Raw genomic sequence first — 27,033 nt, forward strand, 5'->3', positions numbered from 1 at the left:
TTGTAATGCATTTGTCCCTGATCCTTATCCAGTCGCTTTGCTGTCAAATTTAGGTGTTTTGGAGGTTATGAAAAATGGGTTTAGTTTAGGGGTTTTATCTGTTAATTTAGAGGCAGCATCATCTTTTGCCTTTTTTAACTTACGCTTGAAAGCACCACTCGCTGAATGCAAATTTGGAGACATCTTTGATGGACGTCAGTTAGGTACTTTGTTCACTGTTCAGTAATTCACTTCACTCATACTAGGTATACTCACTGAAATACGAATGACTGAACTGTTACTAAACTAAAACAAAAATATATAGTATACTAGTAATATACTCGTACTTTATAGATTAAATATAACAGCACGTTTAAAACATATATCAACAACTATACTCGAACAGAACAGTCAACAACAACGTTCAACCCGAGAACCAATATCTGTTATCTACATCGTGTTTTTAGTTTGTAATGAAGTTTGTGCAAGACGATAATGTTCGTGAAGTTCATTGGATTCAGTTATACCCACATCAGTTAGTTACAATATAATAGAACATAAATAAAAACGCTGTAACAAACCATGTTAAAAAACGTAGCAATAAATATATTACCATATTTTCAAAAGCATTATTGTTCAAGGTGACGTGAATATTGGTCCAATGTTTATGGCGGAAAGGCTAGCTGCAAAAATATATTATGATAATATCTTTAATACTTTCAAAATTGTAGCTATTACATTTTTTAATTGTTACATTCTTAAAAACTGCAATTTTACTATGGTATTGCAAGAACTACATTTTAAGTGGATTATATCACAAATCTAATGACTAAACTTATGTAAAATAACATACACACAGATTTACTGTAAAAAAACGCGGTCGACAATGAATTTCTCAATGAGTACCTCACAATACAAAATTTGAATAAACGGCAGCTCCAGAGTATCTTATGCCAATTGCACTCAGATCCCAGTTCCTTCATTTAAAGAATATGAAATACATTAATATATGTTGCCAATTCACTCTTTTCTCTAATACATTAAAAACTAATAGATAAATTGTAAATTCATCATCAATGTACGTCTTTATGAACAATTACAGACAAAAATAAAATTCTTAGTTAACAATAATAAACTGCTTTATTTACCATAAGGTTTAAAATATTCACAATATATGTTACAAAACTAAATAAAAGAGACTTTAGATTAACTGTTGTACTCGTATATTATTTTTTTCCCTTCCTTTGCCTAAAAGGCGGTCTGGTTTAAATAACCAGTCAGGTTACTACGTAGTGTGGTTTCAGGTAAATCTGGGTACTCTGTGAGATTGGTCGAGTCGAAAGATCTAGCTGCTTCAGCAAATGTTTGGGGTCTTCTTAGTGTGCCCTTAATTCTCTTATATGTTATAGGGTAAAGGAGGCTAGCTGCAAAGTAGTCCTCTTTCATTAGGCTCATTCTTTCCTTGATATGTTTTTGTCTTGTGTATTCAGGGCATACCTTTGAATTACTACTGTGTGTGCCAAAACAATGAACACACTTGCGCGGAAGTTCACAGCTTGTGGAGTGGTATTGTTCACCACAGTCTCTACAGAGTCTGTTATTGCTACAAGGGGAATTAGCTACATGACCATAGGCAAAACACCGGTAGCATTGCTTGACAGGAATTATGTAAGGTTCTACTTTTACTCTAACGTAGTTAAGTGTAATATACTCTGGCAGGATATCAGAATCAAAGGTGATCTTGACAAAGTGAGAAGTCTGAAGCTCTTGATCGACGCGTCGTTTGATGCGTATAAATTCAAGAATTGTGGTAATACATTCAGATTCAGTAAGGATCTCAGTTTCACTGATATCCGGTTCAATGTTAACTAGACCATAGGTATATACCCTAATGGAAGGGACAAATACATTAAATTGAGTGAGCTGTTGTGATTGTATCAAGTTATTAGCGGATTGAAATGTTTTGCAAAAAACTGAAATGTTACGCCCAGATTTTTTTATGTAGTCAATGTCTTTGTGGTGGGTTTTTATTATCTTCCCTACTTGGAAAGGATTTAATTTACTTTTGTTCTTGTCCTGGACAATTACTTCAAAAGGCCCTTTATTTTCCTGTTTATATAGTCTTAGTTGATTCTGTTTTTTAGGATTAGGTGGGAGGGATTCTGTGTTTTGTGAAGTTAGGTCACTACTGTTTGATATTTCTATTTCAGAATGTAATTGTTCAAATTTACGTTTAGCATTTGTTTGGGTTTCCATTTCCATGTCATTAGTTAGGGGCAAGATTGATTCCACTGCTTTTTGTATTTCATCATTCGTGCTTATTGTGAGCACGTTGTCGGCCAGACCCAACGGAATGTCAGACCAGCCGAAGCAAGTTAGTGTTAGTAGTTAAATTATCAGAGTACAAAAGTTTATTTAACAGTTTAGGACACAAACAAAATTAACTACGATATCAAATATAGTAACCAAGGATTAGCAATAACAATTACATATTATAGCCACCCAAACCAGTTAGTCAGGACGAAATTTTAACTATGGTGAACTTAAGACACTATAGAACACTTCAACTGCTTATCACTGCCGAAGTAAGAATGTCAAATAGTTTTACACTACGCAAATGAAAGTTATCGTTCTAGTGGGATAGCGGTTTATAAAAAGAAAACTAGCTGACCCGGCGAACTTTGTCCCCCCTATAGGCAATATCACATGATCACATTTTTTACTTTTCAAATTAGGATAATTGTAAATAAAAAAATATAGTTATTCAATGATTCTTTATTTGCCATTTATTGTAGCACCTTGTGATAAACTAAATTTTTTGTTTTTTTATTAGGCGCGAAGACAAATAACGCGGATGGTCTTCCGACCCGTGGACATGCCACATTTAATTGGCCATGGGAAAAACATGGATGTTTGAGATTAAGACCACAAACTTTCAACGATTGGCCTTGTGACTTATTTACAGTCATGACGGATCGGAAATTGAAACCGTTTAAACTCAAATAGATGTCGGGTGGGATCATCGGGATCCTCGGAATGAGAATTTCCTCACCTTTGAGTATTGTGGTGTAAATCAAATTGTTCATCAATTTACTTACCACCAAACTTGTTCCGTTGCACAGTTTTGGTTGGTATAAGTTTCGAAGCATTACTACAGAACCAATATTTAGTTGTAAATTGTGCCAGGTACATCCAAGGAGTTTAAACATTCAATTGGATAGTTGGTGGCATCATCTTCATTTGTTATACATAGTCAACAGATTTGAAAGAATGCAGTGTTCCAATGATCTCATTCTGAATTATGTAGTTTAAGTCAACTACATCTTTATTCTTAGCTGCCAAAATTGATCGCTCACTCAACCATTCATTATTTTTGAGGTTAGTAATGATGTTTAGGAATACTTTGTTGATGAGTTCGTCTTTCGATGAGACAAAGTTACAGATATTCCGAGGAAATGAAATCAATCCGCTCGATTCGTCGACAGGTACTCGACCATTACCGATAGTCAACAATTACTCAGAGAAATCTTCAGCAGATGTATCGTTCAGCAATGCAACTCTCATGTTTGTTGTCAGCTGAAGTTTCCTAACATATCGCCATAGATTCGATGATTTGAGGCAAGCGTTTATTTTTTCGGCAGCAGTCGATCTGGGAATTACTGGCAATGTTTGGCGGAAATCGCCAGACAGTAAAATAGTTGCGCCTCCAAAACATTTTGAGTCATTACGTAGATCTTGCAATGTTAGGTTAACTGCTTCCAATGCACGTTTATGCGCTATTGTGCATTCGTCCCAGATGATGATCTTCGATTCTGATAAAACTTTCGCCATAGCGGAGCGCTTTGTAATATTGCACGTTGGTTCTTCAATATATTGAAGATTTAACGGCAATTTTAATGCAGAATGTGCCGTACGACATCCTTCTAACAATGTGGCTGCTATTCCAGAAGAAGCAACTGAAACTGCAATGTTGGATCTTACACGAACAGTGGCTAAATCTACTGACATGAGGAATGTCTTACCAATTCCACCATGTAAATATAAACCACCGTTTCCATCATCAATTGTCTTCATTAATGTATCATAAACTTCCTTTTGTTGGGGGTTCATCAGGGGCACATTTGTTTGAACTACTAAATCTAATTCCTGGTGATCATATTCACGTTCCCATTCCAATTCTCGATTAAATGCGTCATTCATTTTACGATTTGGCGCTGGCATTACTAACCTGACTAATAAACTACCACACATGAGATAACTCATGTCTTCGATCAAGAGCAAGGCCCGATTATGTATCTCCTCATTCATTTCAAGATCGTAATTTATTGAACTGACACGAATTTGATGTAAAATATCTTCTGCCATATTATCCTTGTATTTGTGCCACAGGTTAGATGGGTTCGATGGAAAGCATGTCGAAATGATGATAGCAAATAATGTACGTATCTGACTTGGAGATGCAGAGATAACTGCTTTGAATTGTAAAAAATTAAAATTTGATTTGTATTACCTGGATAGTAAAGTCAATGCTTAACAGTGATTGCAGAAACAGTTGAAACAAAATTTGCTGTTTCTCTTAAGCTTACTCTATGCTTTAAAACTATAAATGTAAAGAAATTTAAAATGGTAATTAAATGTATATTTCTTTTGTTGCATTATATATGTTTACAAAGAACAGCTGATTCAATTTGAACAGGCCCTTTCACTTAATAACATATGTTTGCTGTAATGCATTTCTTACGGGTATTTCCGTAACTTTTAGAGACCAGTGGGGCGGAATCCTGAATCGGGAACGGGATAAAAAGTATCATTTGTATTACCTGGATAGTAAAGTCAATGCTTAACAGTGATTGCAGAAACAGTTGAAACAAAATTTGCTGTTTCTCTTAAGCTTACTCTATGCTTTAAAACTATAAATGTAAAGAAATTTAAAATGGTAATTAAATGATATAAACATATATTTCTTTTGTTGCATTATATATGTTTACAAAGAACAGCTGATTCAATTTGAACAGGCCCTTTCACTTAATAACATATGTTTGCTGTAATGCATTTCTTACGGGTATTTCCGTAACTTTTAGAGACCAGTGGGGCGGAATCCTGAATCGGGAACGGGATAAAAAGTATCCTATGTTCTTCTCCCAGTTCTTAGCTACCTCCCTACCAATTTTCAGCCAAATCGGATCAGCCGTTCTTGACTTATAAATAGTGTAACTAACACGACTTTCTTTTATATATATTGATTGATTAAAAGACTTGTTTACATTGAAGTTTACAAAGGTAATGTCAACATCACTTCGAACACAGTTTTCTGTGAAGATTATCAGAATTAACTTGCAAAAGAACTTATTTCACTGAAATAAATGAGTGCGTTATTTATTTTTCTATTAGCAGGTTATGAAGCAACCATTAAGAATAATAAACAACAAGCACAATCGTACAGTAATTTTCAGACAATAATACTTTTATGGATTACAACATCATAGATCAGCTGTTTTATTTGAAATACACCTGATTGTCGTTTGACTAAAGTTTAATAAATAAATATGCCGTAAAGCAACAAAAATATAAAAACAAATTCATTAAACATAAAATACTCGTATATGACTATGCTATCCATAGGTAGGCCTGAAACATAAATTACAATTGATTTGCATTTTAGGAGCAGATTTAATAAGAAAATATTTATGTTAAAAAAATTACAATTAAAAACTGTCATATTCATGCTTCATTTGTTTAATTCCATTAAAAAAACTCTGAAATGTAGGTAATTATAAAATTAAATAAGAGATATTAAAAATGATAATATACAACAATATAACATTATTATATATTAAGTCTTATGGTAATTTGGGAGAGAAAGTAGGCATATCTGAGTAACATATTATTTCATCGTTTATCCGAAATTTGAATCATACATAAATTAACATAGGCCTAATTACCTACAATCGTAGGTAGTAGATTATAAGCTACAGCGTCACAAAAATCTAGATAAAAACTATTATATTTACTATTAAATTAAATCTGTAAAAGACAATTATGAATATACAATAATACACCTTTTAACACTATTTATATATTTTATTGTACAATGTACATTTCGAATTCAATGAATTCATCATCAGGTACTTGTAGGTTCATTGAATTCAAAATACACAGTGTACAATAAAATAATTATATAAAAAGTGTTAAAATGTTTATTTTTGTGTATTTATATCAAAAACTTTTCAAGGCTACACTTGTAATATAGATAAATCTGCTTGTGTTGCTTGTTGAATGCTAGGGGGTGCTAATTCAGTGACTGGGCCATGTCCATGCGCTGAATAAGCACCCCCTTGGAACAGGGGGGTGTTAATTCAGGGCCTCGACCATGTCCATGCGCTGAATTAGCACCCCCCTGCCGTGACGTCAGAGGCCGAGGGGGTGCTTATTCCAGGGGGTGCAGCGTCCCCGTGCCGGTCACTACACTAGTTGTCAAGCGGGAGCTAGCAGGAGCATCTTACTGTCGTGTCGTGTCGGGCTTAACCGCTTCCCCCACTCTCCGATTGGTCGTCTGGCGCGGGCGCGGCAACTATACTGAGCGCACGGAAGGATGGCCCTATAGACGGGGCGCGGAAATATGAACGAAGGCGATCGCGCATTTAAATTACTACAATTCTTGTGTAGCGTAAATTTACGGGTTTTTTATTTTCGTTGCGGATAGCATCGCGGTTAACCCGCTTGCGGTAAATCGGGAGTCTAGTCTACTGTACATTGAAAAACTCGTTTTATATGAATAAAACAATTTTATGTACTGGAGGAAAATCTTTTTTTATTTTTGGGGTTTGCGGCCCCTTTAGACCTATCGCAATTGCCTATCGTGCGTAATGGGAAGTCCGCCACTGGGTCGTGGACACCTAATTGAGAGTTTCACAAATCAATGGATAGGCCGAGGTGGACCAGTTTCATGGCCAGCAAGATCACCGGACTTAAATCCTTTTGGACTTTTACCTTTGGGGACATTTAAAAACATTAGTTTACTCTTTCCCAATAGATACCATTGAAGAACTCCGATTAAACATTTCTAATGGAATAGAAACTATTAAGCAGACACCTGGAGTTTGTGAACGGGTCCGAAACTCGATGAGAAAACGCCTAAACGCGTGCATTTTGAACAACGGAGGTCATTTTGAGCATCATCTTTAATCTTCCGGTGAGACTTAAAGGGATTGTAGATATGTTTATTGTATTTAAAAATACAATTTTGAACTAAAAATATACTTGTTGTTCACCAGCTGTTACCAATCAGATACCCATTTCTTATTATAAAACAGCATAAGTTTGCTTTGTAGTGTAACAAGTCAGGAGTCAATTTCTTAACTTTTTTACACATTTAGTTAACTTTGCTTATTATGGTTGTTTTCAGAATTCAATTCTCTACAATCCGTATTAGGACAATTAGTTTATTGGTCATTTAACAATGTTATTGGACATCAAACATTTGAGACGGTATTTTTGTTATTAGATTTTTGGAAAATTTCACACTTTTTCTCAAAAACTGTTCACACTACAACCTAGAGTGGTTTTATTTGATTTTTCAGGTGATTTTTCTTATAAATCCACCTTATTTGAGTTAAAAAGTAAGAACAAAACATTTCAAAATCACTTAATTTCACCAGGTGAACTGAAAACAAAGCAAAATCTTTCGCCATCCATTACTCACTAATGGAGCGTTTCCTGACCTACCTTTATATAATTTTTTTTTTCTTATTTTTAGCTTTAAAATCACGTCCTAAAATATTTTACTATATTTATGACTCACCCTGTATACATAGTGCAGACATAACATTGTCATTTGATACATTTCCAGGGTGCCAACTTCCGCAACCTATCTTTTTGGAAGTTAAGAATACCTGACCGGCCCCAGACGAGAAGACATACAAATTTCAAAACTGAAATTCCAGGAACTAATTTTTTTTAATTTCCCCAAATAATCTGTTCAATTAACAGTTGTAACACTATGTGTACAATAGAAACATAAACGTAACCAATTATATGTGTATTACATGCCTGTTAAATTTTGATCTTAAATATTTGAAGACTCAGGATCTGCAACTACAATATAAATAAATATTTAAACGGTATAATTCAGTATTATTAGAATACCGAAAGTATACGGCTTGGGTTCCTGATAATCTCATAGGTAAAATGATAAAATACCTTTGGCTATACTCATATACTGAAAAGCTATATTAAAGACCGTACAGACAAAGGTTAGGGTTCTCTTTCATTCTCAACCCCGTTTTTTTTTTTTTCAAAACAAGTCTGTAGATTCCAAACAAGTCTGAAAATTATTGTGAATGTAATGTGAATACGATTCATTGGAACAATCGATCTTTTCTTAACACTCTTAAAAGTTGTGTTAAGAAGGTTATGAGTGTTTTGTCTTTGAGTAATGAAGTCATTGCTATTTACTACTTTATTCTTAGCAATCAGTCATTGTATAGCATAAATTGACTAATATCAAAGGGGTATGCTGTTGTGTTATAATCTTGTAAATTATTAAAGTATTTTTCCCATACTCAATTCGTTTAATTATATATAAATTTTGCTGTTGTGATTGAGATTCTAATGCAATTCTAAGCTGATATTTGTTAAGTTTACCACTGTATCCAGTTACAATGGATAACCAAGAAGAAAATGTTTTTACGTATGAAGGCACCGGGCGTTTGCTAATATCTACAATTGCTTATCCTTTAGAAAATGCAAAGACTCTAATACAGGTAATGTGGGGTCAATTAACTAATTGCTTTTATTTATAATTTTTGTTAAAAATTATCAATTCAGTTGGCTAGTAGTACTAATTATTGTCTCAGTTAGCCTAGCTTGAAGTTATTTTGATATAATTTATTGTTTTAAACCAGTACATTGTAGAAGTAAGATTCTTGAAACCCAAGGTATGATCATTGGCCAATTTCCCATGGTTTTTTTAGAAATATTATAGTTTAATTCTGCTCAATGATTAAAAATATCCTAGAGTATCACTGAAGTTAAAGGCTGAAGTAGTCACTCAGAATTTCAATGTTATTAACATGTTCTGATCATCTCCCTGAACAAATATATTATATATGGTTTTAGGAGGTGGAAATCACAAATCCTTTGTTTTTTTGATAGCTGAAATGTAAATGTAAATTTGGGGAAATTATAAGGTTAAAGGCCAACCTGGCAAATCACAAATTTGACGTTATCAATGTAATCTGCTAACCCTCCTGAACAAAAGTATATATAACTTAGTTTTAGGGGGTGCAAATGACTAATAACATGATTTTAGGGCGGATGTTCATAACAAATTAAGTTTCTAATGTTTTAATGTTCTGTTTGTGTGCTGTGTCTGGATAATCTGTTTACTTTAAATATTATGTGCGGTCAGGACTGATAGTAGCGTATCTGTTAGCAGAGTGCTCCGGGGCATGAGTCAGTGCTTCACAAGATATCATGGATACCGTGACAATCATGGATCAACCATCCACTAGTTCGACCAATTGTAGTCAATTCTGTGTGTCGGAGTGTTTTGTCAGGCACGTAAAGAGTTTACGTTTTGACCGAAACGAGATTATTTCCTTTTTAATAGAACATGGGAATCTTTAATAATGAGTTTATTTGTTTGTTGTGCGGTCGCTTATTGTTTAAAACCAGGAGACTTTGATGTCTCGTTGCAATAAAAAAATTCGGAAAGTTTTAACTGTTGTAATTTTTTAAAAATCGACTCGGGCAGGTTCCTTTTTTGAAAGAACACACTTAGACATAGAGACATATTTTGGTTTGGTGACCACGTTGCTACACTTAAAGCCACCGGGACAACACTATATGTTGTTAGAGTTTGGTTTTTCTGCAAATTCTGTGGTGAGCTGGTGTTCTTTCTGCCGCAAAGTGTATTTCCATCACATTTCAACAACGTCGAAGAAAATTGGTGGTCCTCTGACATTCGTTGTATACAATCGAAAGAATTCAGGAAGTGGGTTTTTGGAGAATTGAAAGGCAGAGCAGAGATTCCTTCCTTGTTCCTGTTGAACAACGCGATAGGGACACTCTGCTCGATGTAATTAAAGAATGTTGCTCAACAATAATTTTTTGTTGCTGCTGCTCAGCTCTATCCGCCAACACACTAATGTTAAGTGTTCTCTGTTAACTTCCATTTATATATTTATACATTGGGGTTTTTCATGATTTATTAATTTTTTTACACTTTAGGCTACCTCATTGCCTTTGCATTACATTTCAATTTATATTTCTGATCAGCCCCTCTAGAATTTGATATTTTACTGATAGGTACTATCTCGAGGAATGTTTTTCTTTTGTTGACATGGCCGGAGGCACTCGTCTAGATACTCGATAGCAACTAATTAATTTGTAGCTCGAAATTAAGATAAACATTGCTCACTTGGATAAAAATTCTGCTCATTTCAGTATTATTTTTTATTTACGTTTGCAAAGTGGTGCCGCATCTGATGACGTCATCACAAGGTTGAATCACATTCACAAAAGGTCATATAACACCCGATTTACAACATGGAAATATTGCTCCGCACGTGAACAGTTGTTCTATTTTTATGTTCTAGAACTTCGCTATTGGGTCAATCCATTTCAAATCACCCAGGTCATGTTGCTCAACATTTTTAATTTGCCTGATTTTTTTTATTATGAGTTCCTTATGGGTATACAATCACAAAACACTATTTGAAAAAATTTTACAAGCCATAGTTTTTTCCTGGCGGCCATTTTTAAAATGGCGGTTTTGCAGATTTTAGTAAAATACGCGATTTGCGAAAAGTTTAATTGCCAAGCAATTTTTAAAGATATCAGAATAATCCAAAAACCAGTGTGTTCAGCATAAAATGAACTTCAATTTGCAATTATAATAATGTTTCTTTTGTGCAAGAAAGTCAGTCAAACTTGTTCTGCGAAATCTCGGAAGAAAATCATCAATTGTTACTTTTTAAGACCATAAAAGTTTAAGAAGGAAAAGAGACTCACTACTAATATTTTATTTCTTTGTTGAAAACTAATATAACTACCTACTGAAAAAGTTTTAGCCCTGAGAATGCTCTCCTTTTTTTCTAGAGCTTTTCAAAAATGGCCGAAAGCCTAATAATGTCAATTTTCTAGGGTTAATAACTAAAAAGGGACTGAATGAAAATAAATGAAAATTTTACAGAACGTTCTTTATACAAATAGGAATATCTCATAAAAAAATTATGACTGAGACTTAACTACATTTAGAGATATACAGCATTGAATTTCAGTTAAAAGCGCTACCCTTTTTCTCACTTGTGCGGTACCAAGTTAGCAAACAAGGGCTTGTTTAAATCATTATTTTAACAATAAACTTATATTTAATGCTCAAAACATTATATTCCTTATTTAAACCTACTTAGGATTTACAATAAAAATTATTTAAAACCAGAAAAATAATGGTATAAATAAACAATACTCATAAACAATACTCATAACCACAAAATAGCACTTGCGCAATTTAGGAAAAATAATTTGCGTAGATCTATTATACTGTCAAAATGTATATGCATTTTAATTTATGTTCTAAAATATAATATTTCTCAGGGCTAAAACTTTTTCAGTAGGTAGTTATATTAGTTTTCAACAAAGAAATAAAATATTAGTAGTGAGTCTCTTTTCCTTCTTAAACTTTTATGGTCTTAAAAAGTAACAATTGATGATTTTCTTCTGAGATTTCGCAGAACAAGTTTGACTGACTTTCTTGCACAAAAGAAACATTATTATAATTTCAAATTGAAGTTCATTTTATGCTGAACACACTGTTTTTTGGATTATTCTGATATCTTTAAAAATAGCTTGGCAATTAAACTTTTCGCAAACTGCGTATTTTACTAAAATCTGCAAAACCGCCATTTTAAAAATGGCCGCCAGGAAAAAACCATGGCTTGTAAAATTTTTCAAATAGCGTTTTGTAATTGTCTATCCATAGGGAACTCATAATAAAAAAATTAGGCAAATTAAAAATGTTGAGCAACAAATTTTATTTTTATTGGGTGATTTGAAATGGATTGACCCTTTTCTCATTTCTACCTCATATTGTTTTGTTCTGTAGGACAATTCCAATAAGTTAATAACACGAAACTCGTATTTTGCCGCTCCGGCCGTTACTGTGACAATGACCTATTTGTGAACTATGTACTCTTGTTATCTATGATTTTGGCTGCAGTATAATAAGCTGCCACCAACACAATTGGATGATGATTGTTGAGTGATTCAATATTCATGCACATCTAAAGGACTGAAAGCAAAATGTCGGACCAAATAGCGTAATAGAGATTTCAAAGAACAATATGGTTTTGCTAGATTTTAATCTTAGAAATTAATGTATAAATATTAATATAATTTACAAATCAAAATGTAATATATAATTAATATAATTTACAGGCTGCAGTATAACAAGCAGCCACCAAGACAATCAAATTATGATTATCGAATGATTGGAATCATCGATATTCATGACCAGCCAAAAGACTGAAAGGAAATTTTTGGAACAAATAACGTAATAGAAATTTCATAGAATAATATGGTTTTGTTAGTTTTCAGTCTTAGAAATTGTTGTATGAATATTAATATAATTTACAAATTATAATATAATATCTAAATTATATAATTACAACAAAATGTAACATTTTCTTGTAACTTTATGTATTTTTAAGGATAAACGTGACTCCTTGTAAAAAAAGATAAGTTCGTCACTGTTCTTACCGCCATTAGTCAATAACGAAATACATAATTTTACTTTATTGCACTTGTCTCTGAGTAGCATTTCAGAGAGCGATTGTTAATGTCTTTTTTGGTACAGTAAGGTAAAGCTTTTCAGTTGATCCCTATTTCATCACAATTGTAAACTTGCTCCCTTACAAGATCCAATTCTCAGTGATTTTTTCTTTAAATTGTTCTTGAACTCATCAATTACATAGCCATCTGGACTGAGTTTTTCTGCACTGATATCAAGTTGGCAAATGCCATGATGAAATTTAAACTTGTCGAGTCATCCAATTCTTGCTTTAAAAGATGAGACAATAGCATATTACAGTATTAATATGCTATTACAGCAATGACGGTTAACAGAAACTGAACAAATTTTTACTGAATGATGAAAAATGTTTTGTCTAGAATAATAATTGTATTAAATATTGTTTTAGATAGGACATGAACCAATCAAACCGTACCCAACTAAAACTCTCTTTGGAAGCCAAGTTTTAGGACTACCAAATGTATTTAAATATGGTAAGTAAAAAATACAAATTAGATTTAGTTAATTTTATGCAATAATATTTCTGTCTTGTCCCTCTATGTACTTATTGTAATAATTTCCAGTTGTTATTTGCCATATAACCTGTGACCCACAAAAAAGTTTACACACACACACACACACACACATGCGAACAATCGAACGAACAAACACAAACATACTTTTTATTTCCTCAAATATAACTATACACATTCAATTTATCCCCTTGAGTGCCATGGCATCACATCAGACTTGGTAAAAGGTTTGTAATTGCTTGCTTCGAGTGCTGCTAAAATCTATATTTAGGCGATATTTAATACAGTATACAGTTTAAATATCTTCAGAGTAACTATATAGCTGCATTCTATATGTTTCAATGGGTCGATTAGTTCTCGTTATTTTTGTTTTCTTTCTCGTAAGTCTTTGGAATGGTTACTAACTATGATATAATTATGGTCTGTCAGCCAATGAATTTATCAGATGCAGCTTACTTGTTTGGCTAATAGCACTGTTTACTTTGTTCTGTATCTGTGTTTTAATGTAAAAACAAATCATAAACCAGTGTAAAATTTATATTAATTGCATTAATACTACAATGCTTTTGGATTATTTGTGCAAACTATTGATAGCAACAGGCTTTGATGTTTTATTGTTTCTAGTATTTTTGTCAATTGCATAAAAGTTTGATAATCTTAAGATGATGATTAGTTTGTTGTGTAAGTAGTGTTATTTTTGTTTCATCTGATGTCTTTTGTATATAATAATGAGTGAAGAAAACTGTCTCTTACAGGTTTTAAGACAAGAGCGTTAGCTCAATATTTCTCAGTAGTAGGCTGGTTGCAAATATACAAGATTAGGCTGGTAAGTTAAGGGGGTAATATCAAAATAGCCATGGTACTCATAGGAAAATGGTAAAATTTTCAATTTTTGTAAGGTTGGTTAGCAATAAAAATATGATAATCATAATCATTCAATAGAATAAGTTAAATAGTGGAAATAAAATTCATAATTTATGTTTTTCAGTGCCTTGTATTAATATTGTGAATTACTGAGATATATTTACAATATTTTGTTACTGACAACAAATCTTGTCACCTTCTTTAAACAGTAACTTTCCACTCTATTTTTTTTTTTTTTTTAGTTTTACTCAGTTTGTTTACGAATTTATTTTGTCTATATTTATGTTGCCATCATTGTTACCCAATGTAGAAATATTTGCTGATGCTCTCAGCCAAATCCCATGAAGTAAAATACACAATCATCGAACTAGGTGTTACCTATTTAGAAATGAAGCTTTATGTAATCTTTCATGTCTATAGGTCAGTTTGTTTTCGGATAATGTGCAAATAGTCAGACAGATAGAACTACAAGTTTGCCAGCCCCTCATGTGATAGCCTTCACCAATGCTGATAAAGACAATTTACTCATTAATTTATATAAAAAAAAATAGTTATAAAAAGATTTCTATGTTCAAACAATAAACTGCAGGTATGTCACCAGATGGCTCTTGGCACTCCCTACGCTTGGATCAAAAAGTTTAGATACAAAAGTTTAAAAGTTAATCTGAAACTAACCAGCAGAGCTACAATAACTGAAGTGAAAATTTAGTTTATTTACTTCTACATTTTGACGTATAAAACAATAGTGTACAAAAAATTAAATCTACAGTGGAGTAGGGTCGATTGGGCAAGAAATTACTCTTGTCACTGTAATCCTTTGGATGAAAAATGTACAAGAACACTAATATTTATATGCAGGTTACCGTTTATGTAAAAAAATGCTTAAACTCATTTGGTACAGTCAATTAATTGTTTCTCAATTAATTTTGCACTCTAATTATTTATTTTATATTTAAGGATTGATCTGTTATTCATTCAATATTGTCAAGGGATGTATTTTTCATGTGATTTTGTAATGAAAGAACTCTTTTTACCATTACAGTCAAACACATTTACAATGTGGATGGACTTCTAGGCTGCTACAGAGGGTTTATTCCATGGCTTTCAACCACCATGTTATACAGATATAGCCAAAACAAAACTAAGGAATCCTTTCCCAAGCTAGTCAATGCAGATAAAGATGAAGATGATATGACTCAGAATGAAAGGTTTGTTTCCATATTAATCTGCTTTTTTCACAAATCTTTAACCCAAAATATGTGTCAGGATGTTTTAACTGTAATATATTTGTACTTACTGAAACTGAAAAAAAATCATTAAAAAAGTATTTTGTTTTTATGTGACATTTTTCTTTAATCCTACCTAGTTATAATTTTCTATTTAAGGGCAAATATTACAAAGTAATAGAATGTAAGTTCTTTAGACATAAATTTAAAATAACGACACTATTACAAGGTATGAGTACGCCAGATCACATGATGCATAATAGGTTTTGCTGAAGTTACTTGCAAAATTTTAAGTCTATTATATCTTATTTAATTCTCGAGATATCCATTGAACAGATGGACAATCAGAGAAAAAAGAAATTTGTTTACTCCGCAGGCAGACAAGGTAAATGTTGCCAGCCCACTGAGTTTTATTTTGCCAGGCTTGAATAACGCTCAGCCAATTTCCATGGAAAAATGGATTCAATCCATTTTAAATCACCCAATATAAATATAATTTGTTGCTCAACATTTTAAATTTTCCTTATTCTTTTATCATACATTCTCTATGAGTAGACATCAACAATACTCCAATTCTTAAAAAATTAACAAGCAGTACTAATTTTTATTTGGCAGCCATTTTAAAATAGTAATTTGACAAATTTAATAAAAAAACTGGGATCGTATCAAAAATAATAAATATATAAACAGGATAATTTAAAAACTAGTGTGTTAGCATGAAATGACATTCAAAGGGACATGAGTTTAATTTTCCTATCATGCAAGAAAGTCAGTCAAACTCTTTCTCTAAAAACTCTGAAAACAAATTTAACAAAATTGTAAATTTTTTATGAAAGAAAAGAGTGTATTACTCAACACACTAATAACATTTTATTTCTGTGTTGAGTACTCGTAATACTATCATGTCAATTTTCATAGGTCAATATCTGAAAAGGGACTGAATGAAAACTAGTGAAAATTTTATTTCTTATACTCTTAAGGTTTAGCATGGATCGACCTTAGGCCCTTTAGGCTGATTTGTCTGTCCTCCTTTCTTCTCAAAATTATGAAGAAGATGTTTGCTAGGTTTGTTTGGGAGGGATCTCTCCTAGAACGCCCTCTACATCCAAATCAGCATGCTTACACTCTTAGGAAGATCATACGACTCAGTCCTACATCAACTGGTATGCAGGATTGAGAAGGCACTGGTAGTGAAAGAAGAAGCCATAGGTGTCTTTCTGGACATCGAAGGAGCTTTTGACAATACAGGCAATTGTCTCTCGGTCTCGAGACTTGTATTGATGGTCCAATACGTGACTGGATAAGAGCCTTGCTCACAGACAGGGTGGTTACCACCACTCTTATGGGATCAAGCATCAGTGCAAGGACATGGGGTTGTCTCCAGGGTGGCGTCCTTTCTCCTCTTCTGTGGAACCTAGTTGCGGACGATCTGCTCGTGTCTTTGCACAGGGGTACAGGGATGACATTGTGATTCTTGTAAGTGGCAAGTTCAACACAACAGTCACAGAACTGACCATGGGGATGGACCTTAGTGTCAACCCAACCCAGGGTATTGGTCCATTCTTACTGAGAGGCTCTTCCATTAAGTTGAAGTCCAAGGATAAGCACTTGGGTGTAATTCTTGATAGGGTCCTGAGTATCCTATAAATATCGCCAGAGGGAAATGGTTTTTAATTCAATGCAGACGTTTGATAGGTGGGCCTTGGGGGACTTCTGTTGAGGCTTTTGTATTGGTTTTATTTCTCTGTGGCTAGACCTGCACTAATGTTTGGGGCTGTTGTCTGGAGGCCAAGATGGGCAGTAGCTGGTCAGGCTAGCATCCAAAGGTTGGCTTTGCTCTTGCTATCACCAGGGCTTTTCTTAGTCCCCTGGGCGCAGCTCTAGACTGTTGCCCCAATCTCGCCCCTGTGGACATTGTCATTCAGACTATGGCCAGGAGGAGTGCCTTGTGTCTTCAGCAGGTGGAATTTTGGTTGGCCTCGAGGTGCAGCAGGGGGCACTGCAGAATTAACATCCTGATTCAGGGAAATGCTCTCTGAACATAATATCGGATCAGATGCCACAAAGATTTTCCTTCAACAAACCCTTCAGGATTGTCATATCTTCGAAGGAGGCTTGGTCGGATGGAAAGAAACCTCTTCCACCAGCAGAGCTTAAATGGTTTACAGACGGCTCTAAAACAGAAAGTGGCACAGGCACCAGAATTGTGCGAGTGAGACCATGTAGGGAGCTATGGGCCCTTATCTCACAGTCTTTCAGGCAGAAGTCTCAGCCATTATGGAGTGTGCTCATGAGAATCTTGGTCTGTGGTATAAGAGTAAGATGATTAGCATTTTCACAGATAACCAGACAACATTGAAAGTGTTGGACTCTCATGTGTTTAACTCCAAACTTGTCTGCGATTGCTATTAAGTCGTTTCTTCCCTTGCTAGAATCAACAATGTAGCTGTCTGTTGGGTTCCTGGTCATGAGGAGATCTCTGGGAATGGAAGAGCTGATGTCCTGGCTAACTTGAGCTCAGTGTCTAATATGATGAGACCACAACTGGTCTGTGGCATTCATGGGTGTGAATCCTTTGGGGCTGTCTCAGAATGGGTTCACACTGAACATGAGAGAAGGTGGAGGCTGTATCCGGGTCTGAGAATGAGCAGAATGGTTCTACAGTTGCCTTTCCTTAGGGTGGTTTCTGACCTTAGATCAGTGTTTTCTCAGGTTATGGGTCTGAATATGGGACGTCTTCACAGAGTCGGAATCCTGTGTGTTCTTATATAAACATAAGAAAATGGAAAACACAAGACTTTTTCCCAATGGTCTAAAAATAGTCATGGGAGTACAGAAGGTCAACGATGTTACATGGTGCTGGTACTAAAGCTCAAGGTAATATTTTGATTGATGGAAAAACTATGTAGTGCTCAAAATGTATGTGCTCATGCTTGAATCTTTTTCATGTACAACTTTTATGTTGTCAGTTTTCTAGATTTCAGCGAGTTCATCACCTACATTGACTTGTGCTTGCTTAATCTGATGTATTAAGTCTCTTTACACTCGAATAGAGTTAATTCCAATCCTCAAAACATTTATCATTCTATCCTTTTTAACTCATAACTGTGACAAATGTCCAAAATCCTGTTTTTATTTCAAATCAATCATAGTCAGTAATAAATTTTAAACAAAGAAAAGTTAGTTTATTGCAAAAATAAAGTCACACTGAAAATGTAAAACAAAGTAATTTTTAAAGTGTCATGGGCAAGACTTTATTGCATTGCCTTAATTTACATTAGTTTTGATTAAAAGTACTTTGAACATTTGAAGGAAGTAATGAAAGAACTTTTAGTTGAGTTTTACTAAATGAGATTTAAAACACCACCATACATGCTTCATTGTCCTACAAGTGGCAGGAACATACCAAATGACTAAGTTCCTCTTATCTAAATAGTTCTAACCTTATACATGTTGCATTATCTCTACAATGACTTGAACAGAGTTTACTGTTACAGACTCACCATGTACAGCACATATCTGTTCCGAGGGGTGGTGTGTCGGACTGTAGCTGTTATAGTGTCACAACCACTACACGTTGTCACTGTAAGGACGATAGCACAGTTCGTCGGCCATGAAACCAAGTATTCGTAAGTATCAATCATATTTGAAACAGAATTTTAGTTTTTCCCAACCCATTATTCAATTAATTTCTTAATTGGATAAACATTTCTACACATTGTTGTTAATGGCAAATTAGTGTAATGTAAAGTAATATATTGAGGCTAGTATTTAACATATTAAACTTGAAATTCTTTTTAGAAACATAGTTCCATTGATTTTAAAAACTATTATTAATGTTTTCTGCATTCTATGGAAGATAACCATAGTATGTTAAATAAATACATAGTGTTTGAACTTTTAATACGTGAAAGTTTTGTTTTTATAAAGTTTACTTGGAATAATGTCTCCTTGTAGTATCTAAGAAAACAATCTGTTTCTATTTCGGTATCAATTTATTTTAGGCACATCCTTAACCATCTGCCCTCTCCTGCTAGTAACACTGGACATAATCATTTGTCAGCTTAGTACTGTTTAGACTGTGTTTTTCCTCAAAGGTTTTTTCCCTAATTTGTTCTAGTACATTATAACCACTGTAGCGTGTATAGTATTTAAACTTTTTCTTCCATTATATATACAGCATAACATTTATAAATATATTATACAATTGGTATAAATAGATAAAAAAGTGTAAGATCAGAACCGCATAAAATATTTTATTACAGATTATATAAATAACAGTTTTAACAGTAAATATTATATCTTGTGTTATTAATCAACAAGAAAGTGCAATAAGCAAGGGGTAACAATAAAAATAAAAATAGCCTACTTAAAGTAGTTATCATTGCGTTCCAAACTTTCATATTATGATATTTCTGCTACCAATGCATTTCTTATGCCTTCAAAATGAAGTTCCTGGCCATCCACAATGAACATTTTAATCAATTTTTATATTAAGAAAACAGAATGATACTTCGTCAGAGATAGTTTGCATGTCTAGTGGAACTATTTTCACATTGCCACAAAGACCTAAAATTTCATGAAAAAGCTTATTTAAAGTAGTATTTTTAAAAGTGAAATGTCCGCTTTATTAATATTATATCCCGCACCTAGCAGGCCAATGAATTTAGCTGAGATATTTATAAGATAAACTTTAGTACAGTACTAAGTTTCAATTTGTTTGGGGCTGTTATCATTTTCACAAGCCTTGTTATGTAGCATATATCTAAACTTTGGAACAGGAGGTGGTTTTGGGCTTTGGGGATCTTATTTAGTAAACTCATGGGGAAATGTTTCTTTAGTGTTACAATGAGAACAATTGCAATAGACCTTTGTATACACAATCCACTCAAAATTTCAAAATGTTTGGATACCAACCAGTATAATTTAACAACTCTAATTAATTAGGTCTGGTATAAGAAGAATTTTTAATTCAAAAACTAATTTTTATATTTTGTTCACAGAGGAATATTTTCATCATTATGGACAATTTTTGAGGAAGAGGGAATATTTGGCCTTTTCGCAGGACTTCTGCCTCGTCTTCTGGCAGATATCTTCATCTACACAGTTGCCACCACTGGGGTATACCTTGCCCATGAATATGTGGTCAAAGACCAAGAGGCTCGGAAATTTGTGGATGCTGCAATACAGGTTCGATTCTAATTATTTAATTTTTTTTTTTTTTCAAATAATCATATCTTAAAAAATTAAACTTACAGATGATAGTGGATTTACTTAAGAATATTTCATTAAATTTGTAGTAGTTATGTCAGAATGGACTTTCTAAAATCAATAGAGGATAGGTCTTTTTATACTAATTAGAAAATGCAGAACACTCTCTGTTTAGAAAAAATAATTATGTAAACATAAATTCTTGTAAACACGTCAGGTAGCTCTATTCTTTGATGTGTGGTTGATGTCCTGTGCTAGTGCACTGTCTAACTACACCTTTTGTCAAGCCAAATGCAGAGCAGTAGCAGCCGTTGCAGATTTCTGTTGTCAACGCCAGTGTTCATCCATCTCTCTGTAGTACATCGTGTTGCTGACAAACCGAGCCTGTGGTTTGCCCAGGCCATCTCTCAATTCACAATTTCCTACATCAGGAACGAGGCACAAAACCCAATTGTTGTACGAAACCTATTACCGATGGAATAGTGATTCCAACGAACAACTATCACAGTGCTTTCAGGTTTGCCATGAACTTTTTCATGGCAGTTTGATCATATGTTGCAAGCTGGAACAACTAGTCCTTCCAAAAGTGAACGGTCGTCTCCTTTACATTTAGCACCTAGAAGTGATTCAAGCTGATGTCCTTGCAGTGATTATCGTGCGTTAAACGCTCAAACTATCCCAGATTGTTATCCAGTTTCACCATATTCACGGTTCTACTTATTTTATTGATGGCTGTAAGATATTTTCCAAAATTGATTTAGTGGAAGCCTATCAACAAATTCCTGTTGCTGAAGAAGATATTTGTAAAGCTGCTATAATTACACCTTTTGGCCTTTTCGAATTTCCGTTCATGGTGTTCAGTCTTAATCAAACTGTTCAAAGATTTATGGATGAAGTTCTACATAAGTTAAATTTTTACTTCATTTATGGATTACGTACTCGTTTTCTCGCATTCTTAAGAGGAGCTTGAGTGTCATCCTAGAATCATTTTCGAACGTCTCTCAAAGGACGGAATGGTCATCAACGTGTAAAAAAAAGCGCCTTTGGAGTGCCAGAGTTTACTTTTCTTGGTTACAACATTTCTGCTGATAGTATTCGAGCTCCAGTTGAAGGCAATTCAAGATTTTCCTTTACCAAAACCATGAACTTCACGGTTTTTCTTAGAATGCTAAATTTTTATCGCAGATTCATCCCTCATGCCTCTGAATTTGAAGCCCCATTGCATAATGCTGTAAGTAATCAGATCTCTAAAAAGTTCCAACCGATCTGGTGAACACTTGAATTAAGAGAAGCTTTTCAAGCATGCAAAAACTGCATTTTGTCTACTTCACTTCTCGAACATCCTTGTGTCAACGCACATCTTGCATTATTCACAGATGCTTCAAATCACTCAGTTAGAACATGTTTACAACAATTTTTCTTGCAACCTCTTGCTTTCTATTCCAAGAAGATGTCTTCAAAAGAAAGCTCGTGCCCTGCTTATTATCGTGAGGTATTAAAAAGGATTTCAGAATTGGGCTTGTACTTGTAATGAATGTCATCTATTGAAAATCTCATGTCATATTCACGTTCTTTTGGGTTCATTCTAAACTCCAAATCAGAGTTTATCTCACATTCATATTGAATTGATTGGTCCTCTTCCACCTGCACTTTTTTTTCTGATATTGTTTAACTGTCATAGACTGTTTCACTCTGTAATCTGAAGTATATCCAATATAATTCACAGACTTTTGGATTGTTGGATTTCTGAGTTCGGTGTTCCTGAGACTCTCATTGAGGGGAGAATTGAGCTTCCTCATCAGATTGATCAGGTAGCTCAATTCTCTTCTCACCTTTTGAAGAATTTTACGAAGAATTTCAGAATCCACCACAACTTAACTGCAAGTTGGCATTCAGCTTCTAATAGTTTGATCGAGCATTTACATCGCTAATTAAAAGCTGTAATCATGGCTCACTCGAAGACTCGTTCATGCTTTGCCTCTTATTCTTCTCTGCATTCAAACTGCTTTCAAAGATGTCATCTAGGCAAGGTTTAAGTTGTGATCGCATTTTCCACATTTTGCAAAACGAGCAGAGAAATGCGATGCTTTTGGGAAAAGCTTTCGCAAAATTGCGACAAAAGCGAAAACAACAACTAACAGTGAAAAGTACATACCATTTTATAGCATTAAAACCTTTTTTTTTCAATGATACTACAAGATTAAATATTCTGTCATCTCATTTAATTTAATGTATATAATAAAATGCTAGACAATCTGGCGGTTTGCGCTTCCAACAAGCAGGTGTCAGCCGCGATAAAGTAACAAAATCTGTTTCATTAAAGTGGTGTTAAAAACTATAGTTTTAAATGTGTTTACACAAATAAATGACCTTTACAATAAAAATAATTACTGTAAGCTCAATAACTTGACCAATGCGGAATCCTGTTAAGAATAAATAATGGTTATTTGACAACAACTTTTATCCATAAATTCAGAAATTTTCAAATTAGATAGTTTAAAAAAGTACACATGTACATATATTGTATAAAACTGCGAGCTAGGCGGCCAACGCTCTGAAACCTACAATGAAGTGAAAACTGCCGTGGAGTTGTGGCTAAATTCGTTGACGGGAACCTTCTACGAAGAGGGTATAGACAAATTGATCATCCGCTACAACAAGTCTTTGAACATCTGTGAAAACTATGTCAAAAAAATAGCTTTTGGGCTTTAATGTAGAAATAAAATTGTTCTGAAAAAAATTGTTTTACTTGTATTTTTATTTTAAACTTTACTTACTTTCTGAACACGCCTCGTACTACTACACCTTTACCAACGCCTCTTGTTCAAGAGCGTACAACCCATTCTGGAAGTACAGTTGTTTCAGGGATGTTTTGGACTTGTAGCCAAAGTCATTGCCCGGGGGGGGGGGGGGGCTAGTGTGGCAATAGTTCTACATGGTTTGATGCCTAACATCAAGAATTGTTATTATTAAGACAGTTTTTTTTTTACTTTGTAATATTTTGAACAGTCTATCACTTGTACTCAATAAACACACATCTCATCAACCTGTATGTACAAGCTTTATTATTTAACCCTTTTAGGACGAGCGGACTATTAATAGTCCGCACTAGTTTTGCCGAAGAAGACGATGCGGGCTTTCAATGGTCCGCACTAGTTTTAACCGAAGAAGACGAGCGGACTTTTATGTGCCCGCCGGTTTACGTTTGCATAATACTCACGTAATATCGAAAATACGATGAACAAAATTAGTTTTCCTTGTAGAGGCACATCCTGAGACAGGAAATGGAGTATTTCGGAACTTATCTTGGCCAAACAATACAACATATGTCTATTTTTTAGAACAGCTGCACGTGAGCGCCTATTGTAGTGCCAGTCGGCGGAGCGCGCCAATTCCGTCTAGTTTGTTTACATTCAGTCAGTCACAGTGCGGTCGCGTTGACTATAGTTGATTGTTTCAGATCAGTTATAAACTTAGTGTTTATAGATTTATAGTGAAATGTGTTTTGTTCAACTTCTTTTGTCAAGGAAGGGTGTCACCCGATTTGCTTTCCAAAACATACATGTGCTAACTAATTAGACCATTGTTGTATATAGTGTATATATTTTTGTGAGTGTTTTATAGTGTTTCTTAGCAATACTACATATTTCAATACCTGTGGATAAATTTGACCTGTTAACCACATTATATGGTAAGTAAAACCACTTTAATTGTTTGACTTTTATTTTAGTCCGTTTTATATAATTTGGTACTTTGTAGTAATGTAAGTCTTTTTGTTGTAAAACAATTATTTCTCAACCAATGTTAATAAAATTTTGTATTTAAACTGAAAACTATGTAAGAAACATAGTAATATTAGTTCCCACAGTAAAAAAATTTTTTTTTATCATAGTAAACTGAAGCCAAACTAATAAAATAAAAAAATAAAATAAAAATTCTAAAATTTTATTTAATTTTTAATTTTTCTGGTTATTGTAAATAGTAATAAATGCTACCATATTGTAGACAATTTAATTATGTACATGTGGATAAAAAATGGTGTAAGGACAATTTAAAATAATGGACTTATAATATATTTATCAAACTACTACATTTTGCCCAATTTCACCGTCGTCTTCTTTGGTATGTTCGCTATGAAATATGGTCACGTCAAAAAATGCGTACCTAAAAAATAACCAAAATTTTTGTCGTCCTAAAAGGGTTAATAGGAATAAACTCAAACCTTTTCCTATAAACCTATTGATAAACATGTGTTCTTTTGCTGCAAGACAATATGATCATCCTCCATACAGCTCCAAGTCTAGTGCCCAGTGGCTAACATGTGTTGTTAGAACTGAAAAAGCATTGCTGTGATGACAACATTAGCAGTAAAACCATTGTTTTTTATATACTGTTGAATCAAGTAACAAACTTCTATGACAATCCTATCAAATGGTTGTTGTTTGATATGATAAAAGCCATAATTGGTGGCAAATATATATAGAAGAGTTGATTAAGGTATGGACTTGTATATAAATTTATATCAAAACTTTACTAGGATTTTTTTATATACCAAAATAGTACTTTTAAAAAGATGCCTCATATACACAGTGATTCTAGTTCTACGGAGTGATTCTAAAATAAGATTCCAAACTTTGGAAAATAATTAAACACAGTAAAACATTCCTATACCTGGATGTTCTAAAATATGTAGTTTTCTACTAGGCCATATGTTATTTTTTACTTTATACTATATTTCTAATTAACCATTTCAGCTGAAAAGATGATACCAAGAAAATTTGATTTTAATTCCAACATACGTCTGTATATCTTCTATAGAACATATTTATACTGTATAAAATTATTACAGAGTAATAATTGAATTTAAAATCCAAACATTATATCCAGAAATGACAACTTTTAACAAACAACAATTTACAAACAAAATTGTTTAATTAGTATTTAACAGTTATATTTTAAACAAAAATATAAGTACCAGTAAAACCATCCAGTTTATATTTTGGGTTGTTAAGCTTCTTAAAAATTAATATGTTATTACCATTTACATTTTCTTCTCTGAGGAGGTTGGTATGATAATTTTGTTCATATATTTGTATACTATGAGTGAATTAAATATGTGATTTATATGATGCTTTATAAAACTGAGTTATTTTGTTAAATCCTAATAGTAGTTCTTGTTTTTTTTTCAGTATGTTTCCAATGCCTCTTTTTATTCATTTTTTGTTGTTGGCTCCTGCATGGCTGTGACGGATTGCGGGTGAGTTGTAACATAACTTTTAGTGTAGTATAGATAGAATAGAACAACAACCTATTCAGGGAACATTTTATGTATGCACCATTTATTTATAACTGTGTAGCAGTATTTAAAAAAATATATCTTTACACATTCCTTTTTTAGTAGAAAACTTCACACTATGGTCAACTTTACTCTAAAAACTGTGTATCTGGCTAACGCATGTTATTTCCTCCCCACTTCCACAATATATCAATACAATTTAAAAATCTGTCATTTATAATTGAAAACAACAATAAAATATAAACATGGTAATTTAATGGAATATAAACTGATCAATTTAGCTCTTTAAGAAACTCGGCTTATTTGAGTTGACAATCTGTGGTTTAAACCCTAATCCAAGCATATATTTTGGAGGTGCTAAAATTAATAAGTTATCCCTGATTGTTTTTTTTACTTCTTTAATAACTTTATACCATTTTATTTTTTTAATCAATAGAAATAAAAGATAACACAAAGGTATCCTTTAACTGTAGTGAGAGGAGTTAATTCTATGTGAATTTTGAGTGTAGCTCTAAAAACCCTTCCTCAACTGCAAAAATCCGTCCTGATGGTGAAGACATAAACATGTTTTTTACTATAGGTGAACCGCTAATAAAGAAACCTGCACAGAAGCAAATATTTGAGCAGCACAGCGCAGGAGGGGCCCCCCTCCGGCGGGGGGGAGTGGCGAGTGGGCGGAGCATCTTCTTGTCAGCTGTTTAAATTTTGTCTTGCTCGCGCCATATTGTTTATACTGCAGTTACTTACTTGGACCGTTCAATTCGACGAGTCAGTCAGGTGAACGAGTGATCCGGATCGGAGTGTTTCAAAAGACCCGTTCACTTTGAAAGTTTTGTTCAATTTGGCCTGGCAACTGAATAAATTTGATACTTTTTTCCAAACCAGGTGGAATGAAAAATGAAATGAAAATGGTTTATTTTCTTAAAAATAGTACAATAACACACATATACACGTTTTGCAACAAACGTAAGCAAATATATACAATGTCTGAAATCATGTACCAGAGTGTAACAATACGGTACTTATACGTAGTTAATTATTTATTATTATAATAAACCTTGCATTAATTCTATTTAATTCAATTAAAATTTGAAATAAGAGGAGTAGTATAACCGGGATGAGCCTATATGGGCC

The 27,033-nt window shown here is 33.6% G+C and overlaps 1 protein-coding gene across 1 annotated transcript in view; it reads left to right on the plus strand.

Annotated features, from left to right (window-relative positions):
- The first annotated feature begins 8,285 nt into the window (after positions 1-8,285).
- Positions 8,286-27,033, plus strand: part of LOC124366696 (mitochondrial carrier homolog 2-like) — a 35,520-nt gene continuing 16,772 nt past the window's right edge. The window contains exons 1-6 of the mRNA XM_046823297.1: positions 8,286-8,741; positions 13,179-13,263; positions 15,209-15,374; positions 18,890-19,021; positions 20,396-20,582; positions 25,793-25,860. Of these exons, the coding sequence (XP_046679253.1) occupies positions 8,640-8,741; positions 13,179-13,263; positions 15,209-15,374; positions 18,890-19,021; positions 20,396-20,582; positions 25,793-25,860 (740 nt within the window). The 5' untranslated portion in view covers positions 8,286-8,639. The remainder of the gene's footprint in view (positions 8,742-13,178; positions 13,264-15,208; positions 15,375-18,889; positions 19,022-20,395; positions 20,583-25,792; positions 25,861-27,033) is intronic.

The sequence above is a fragment of the Homalodisca vitripennis genome, chromosome 1, assembly GCF_021130785.1.
Source record: "Homalodisca vitripennis isolate AUS2020 chromosome 1, UT_GWSS_2.1, whole genome shotgun sequence".
Taxonomy (NCBI): Eukaryota; Metazoa; Arthropoda; class Insecta; order Hemiptera; family Cicadellidae; genus Homalodisca; species Homalodisca vitripennis.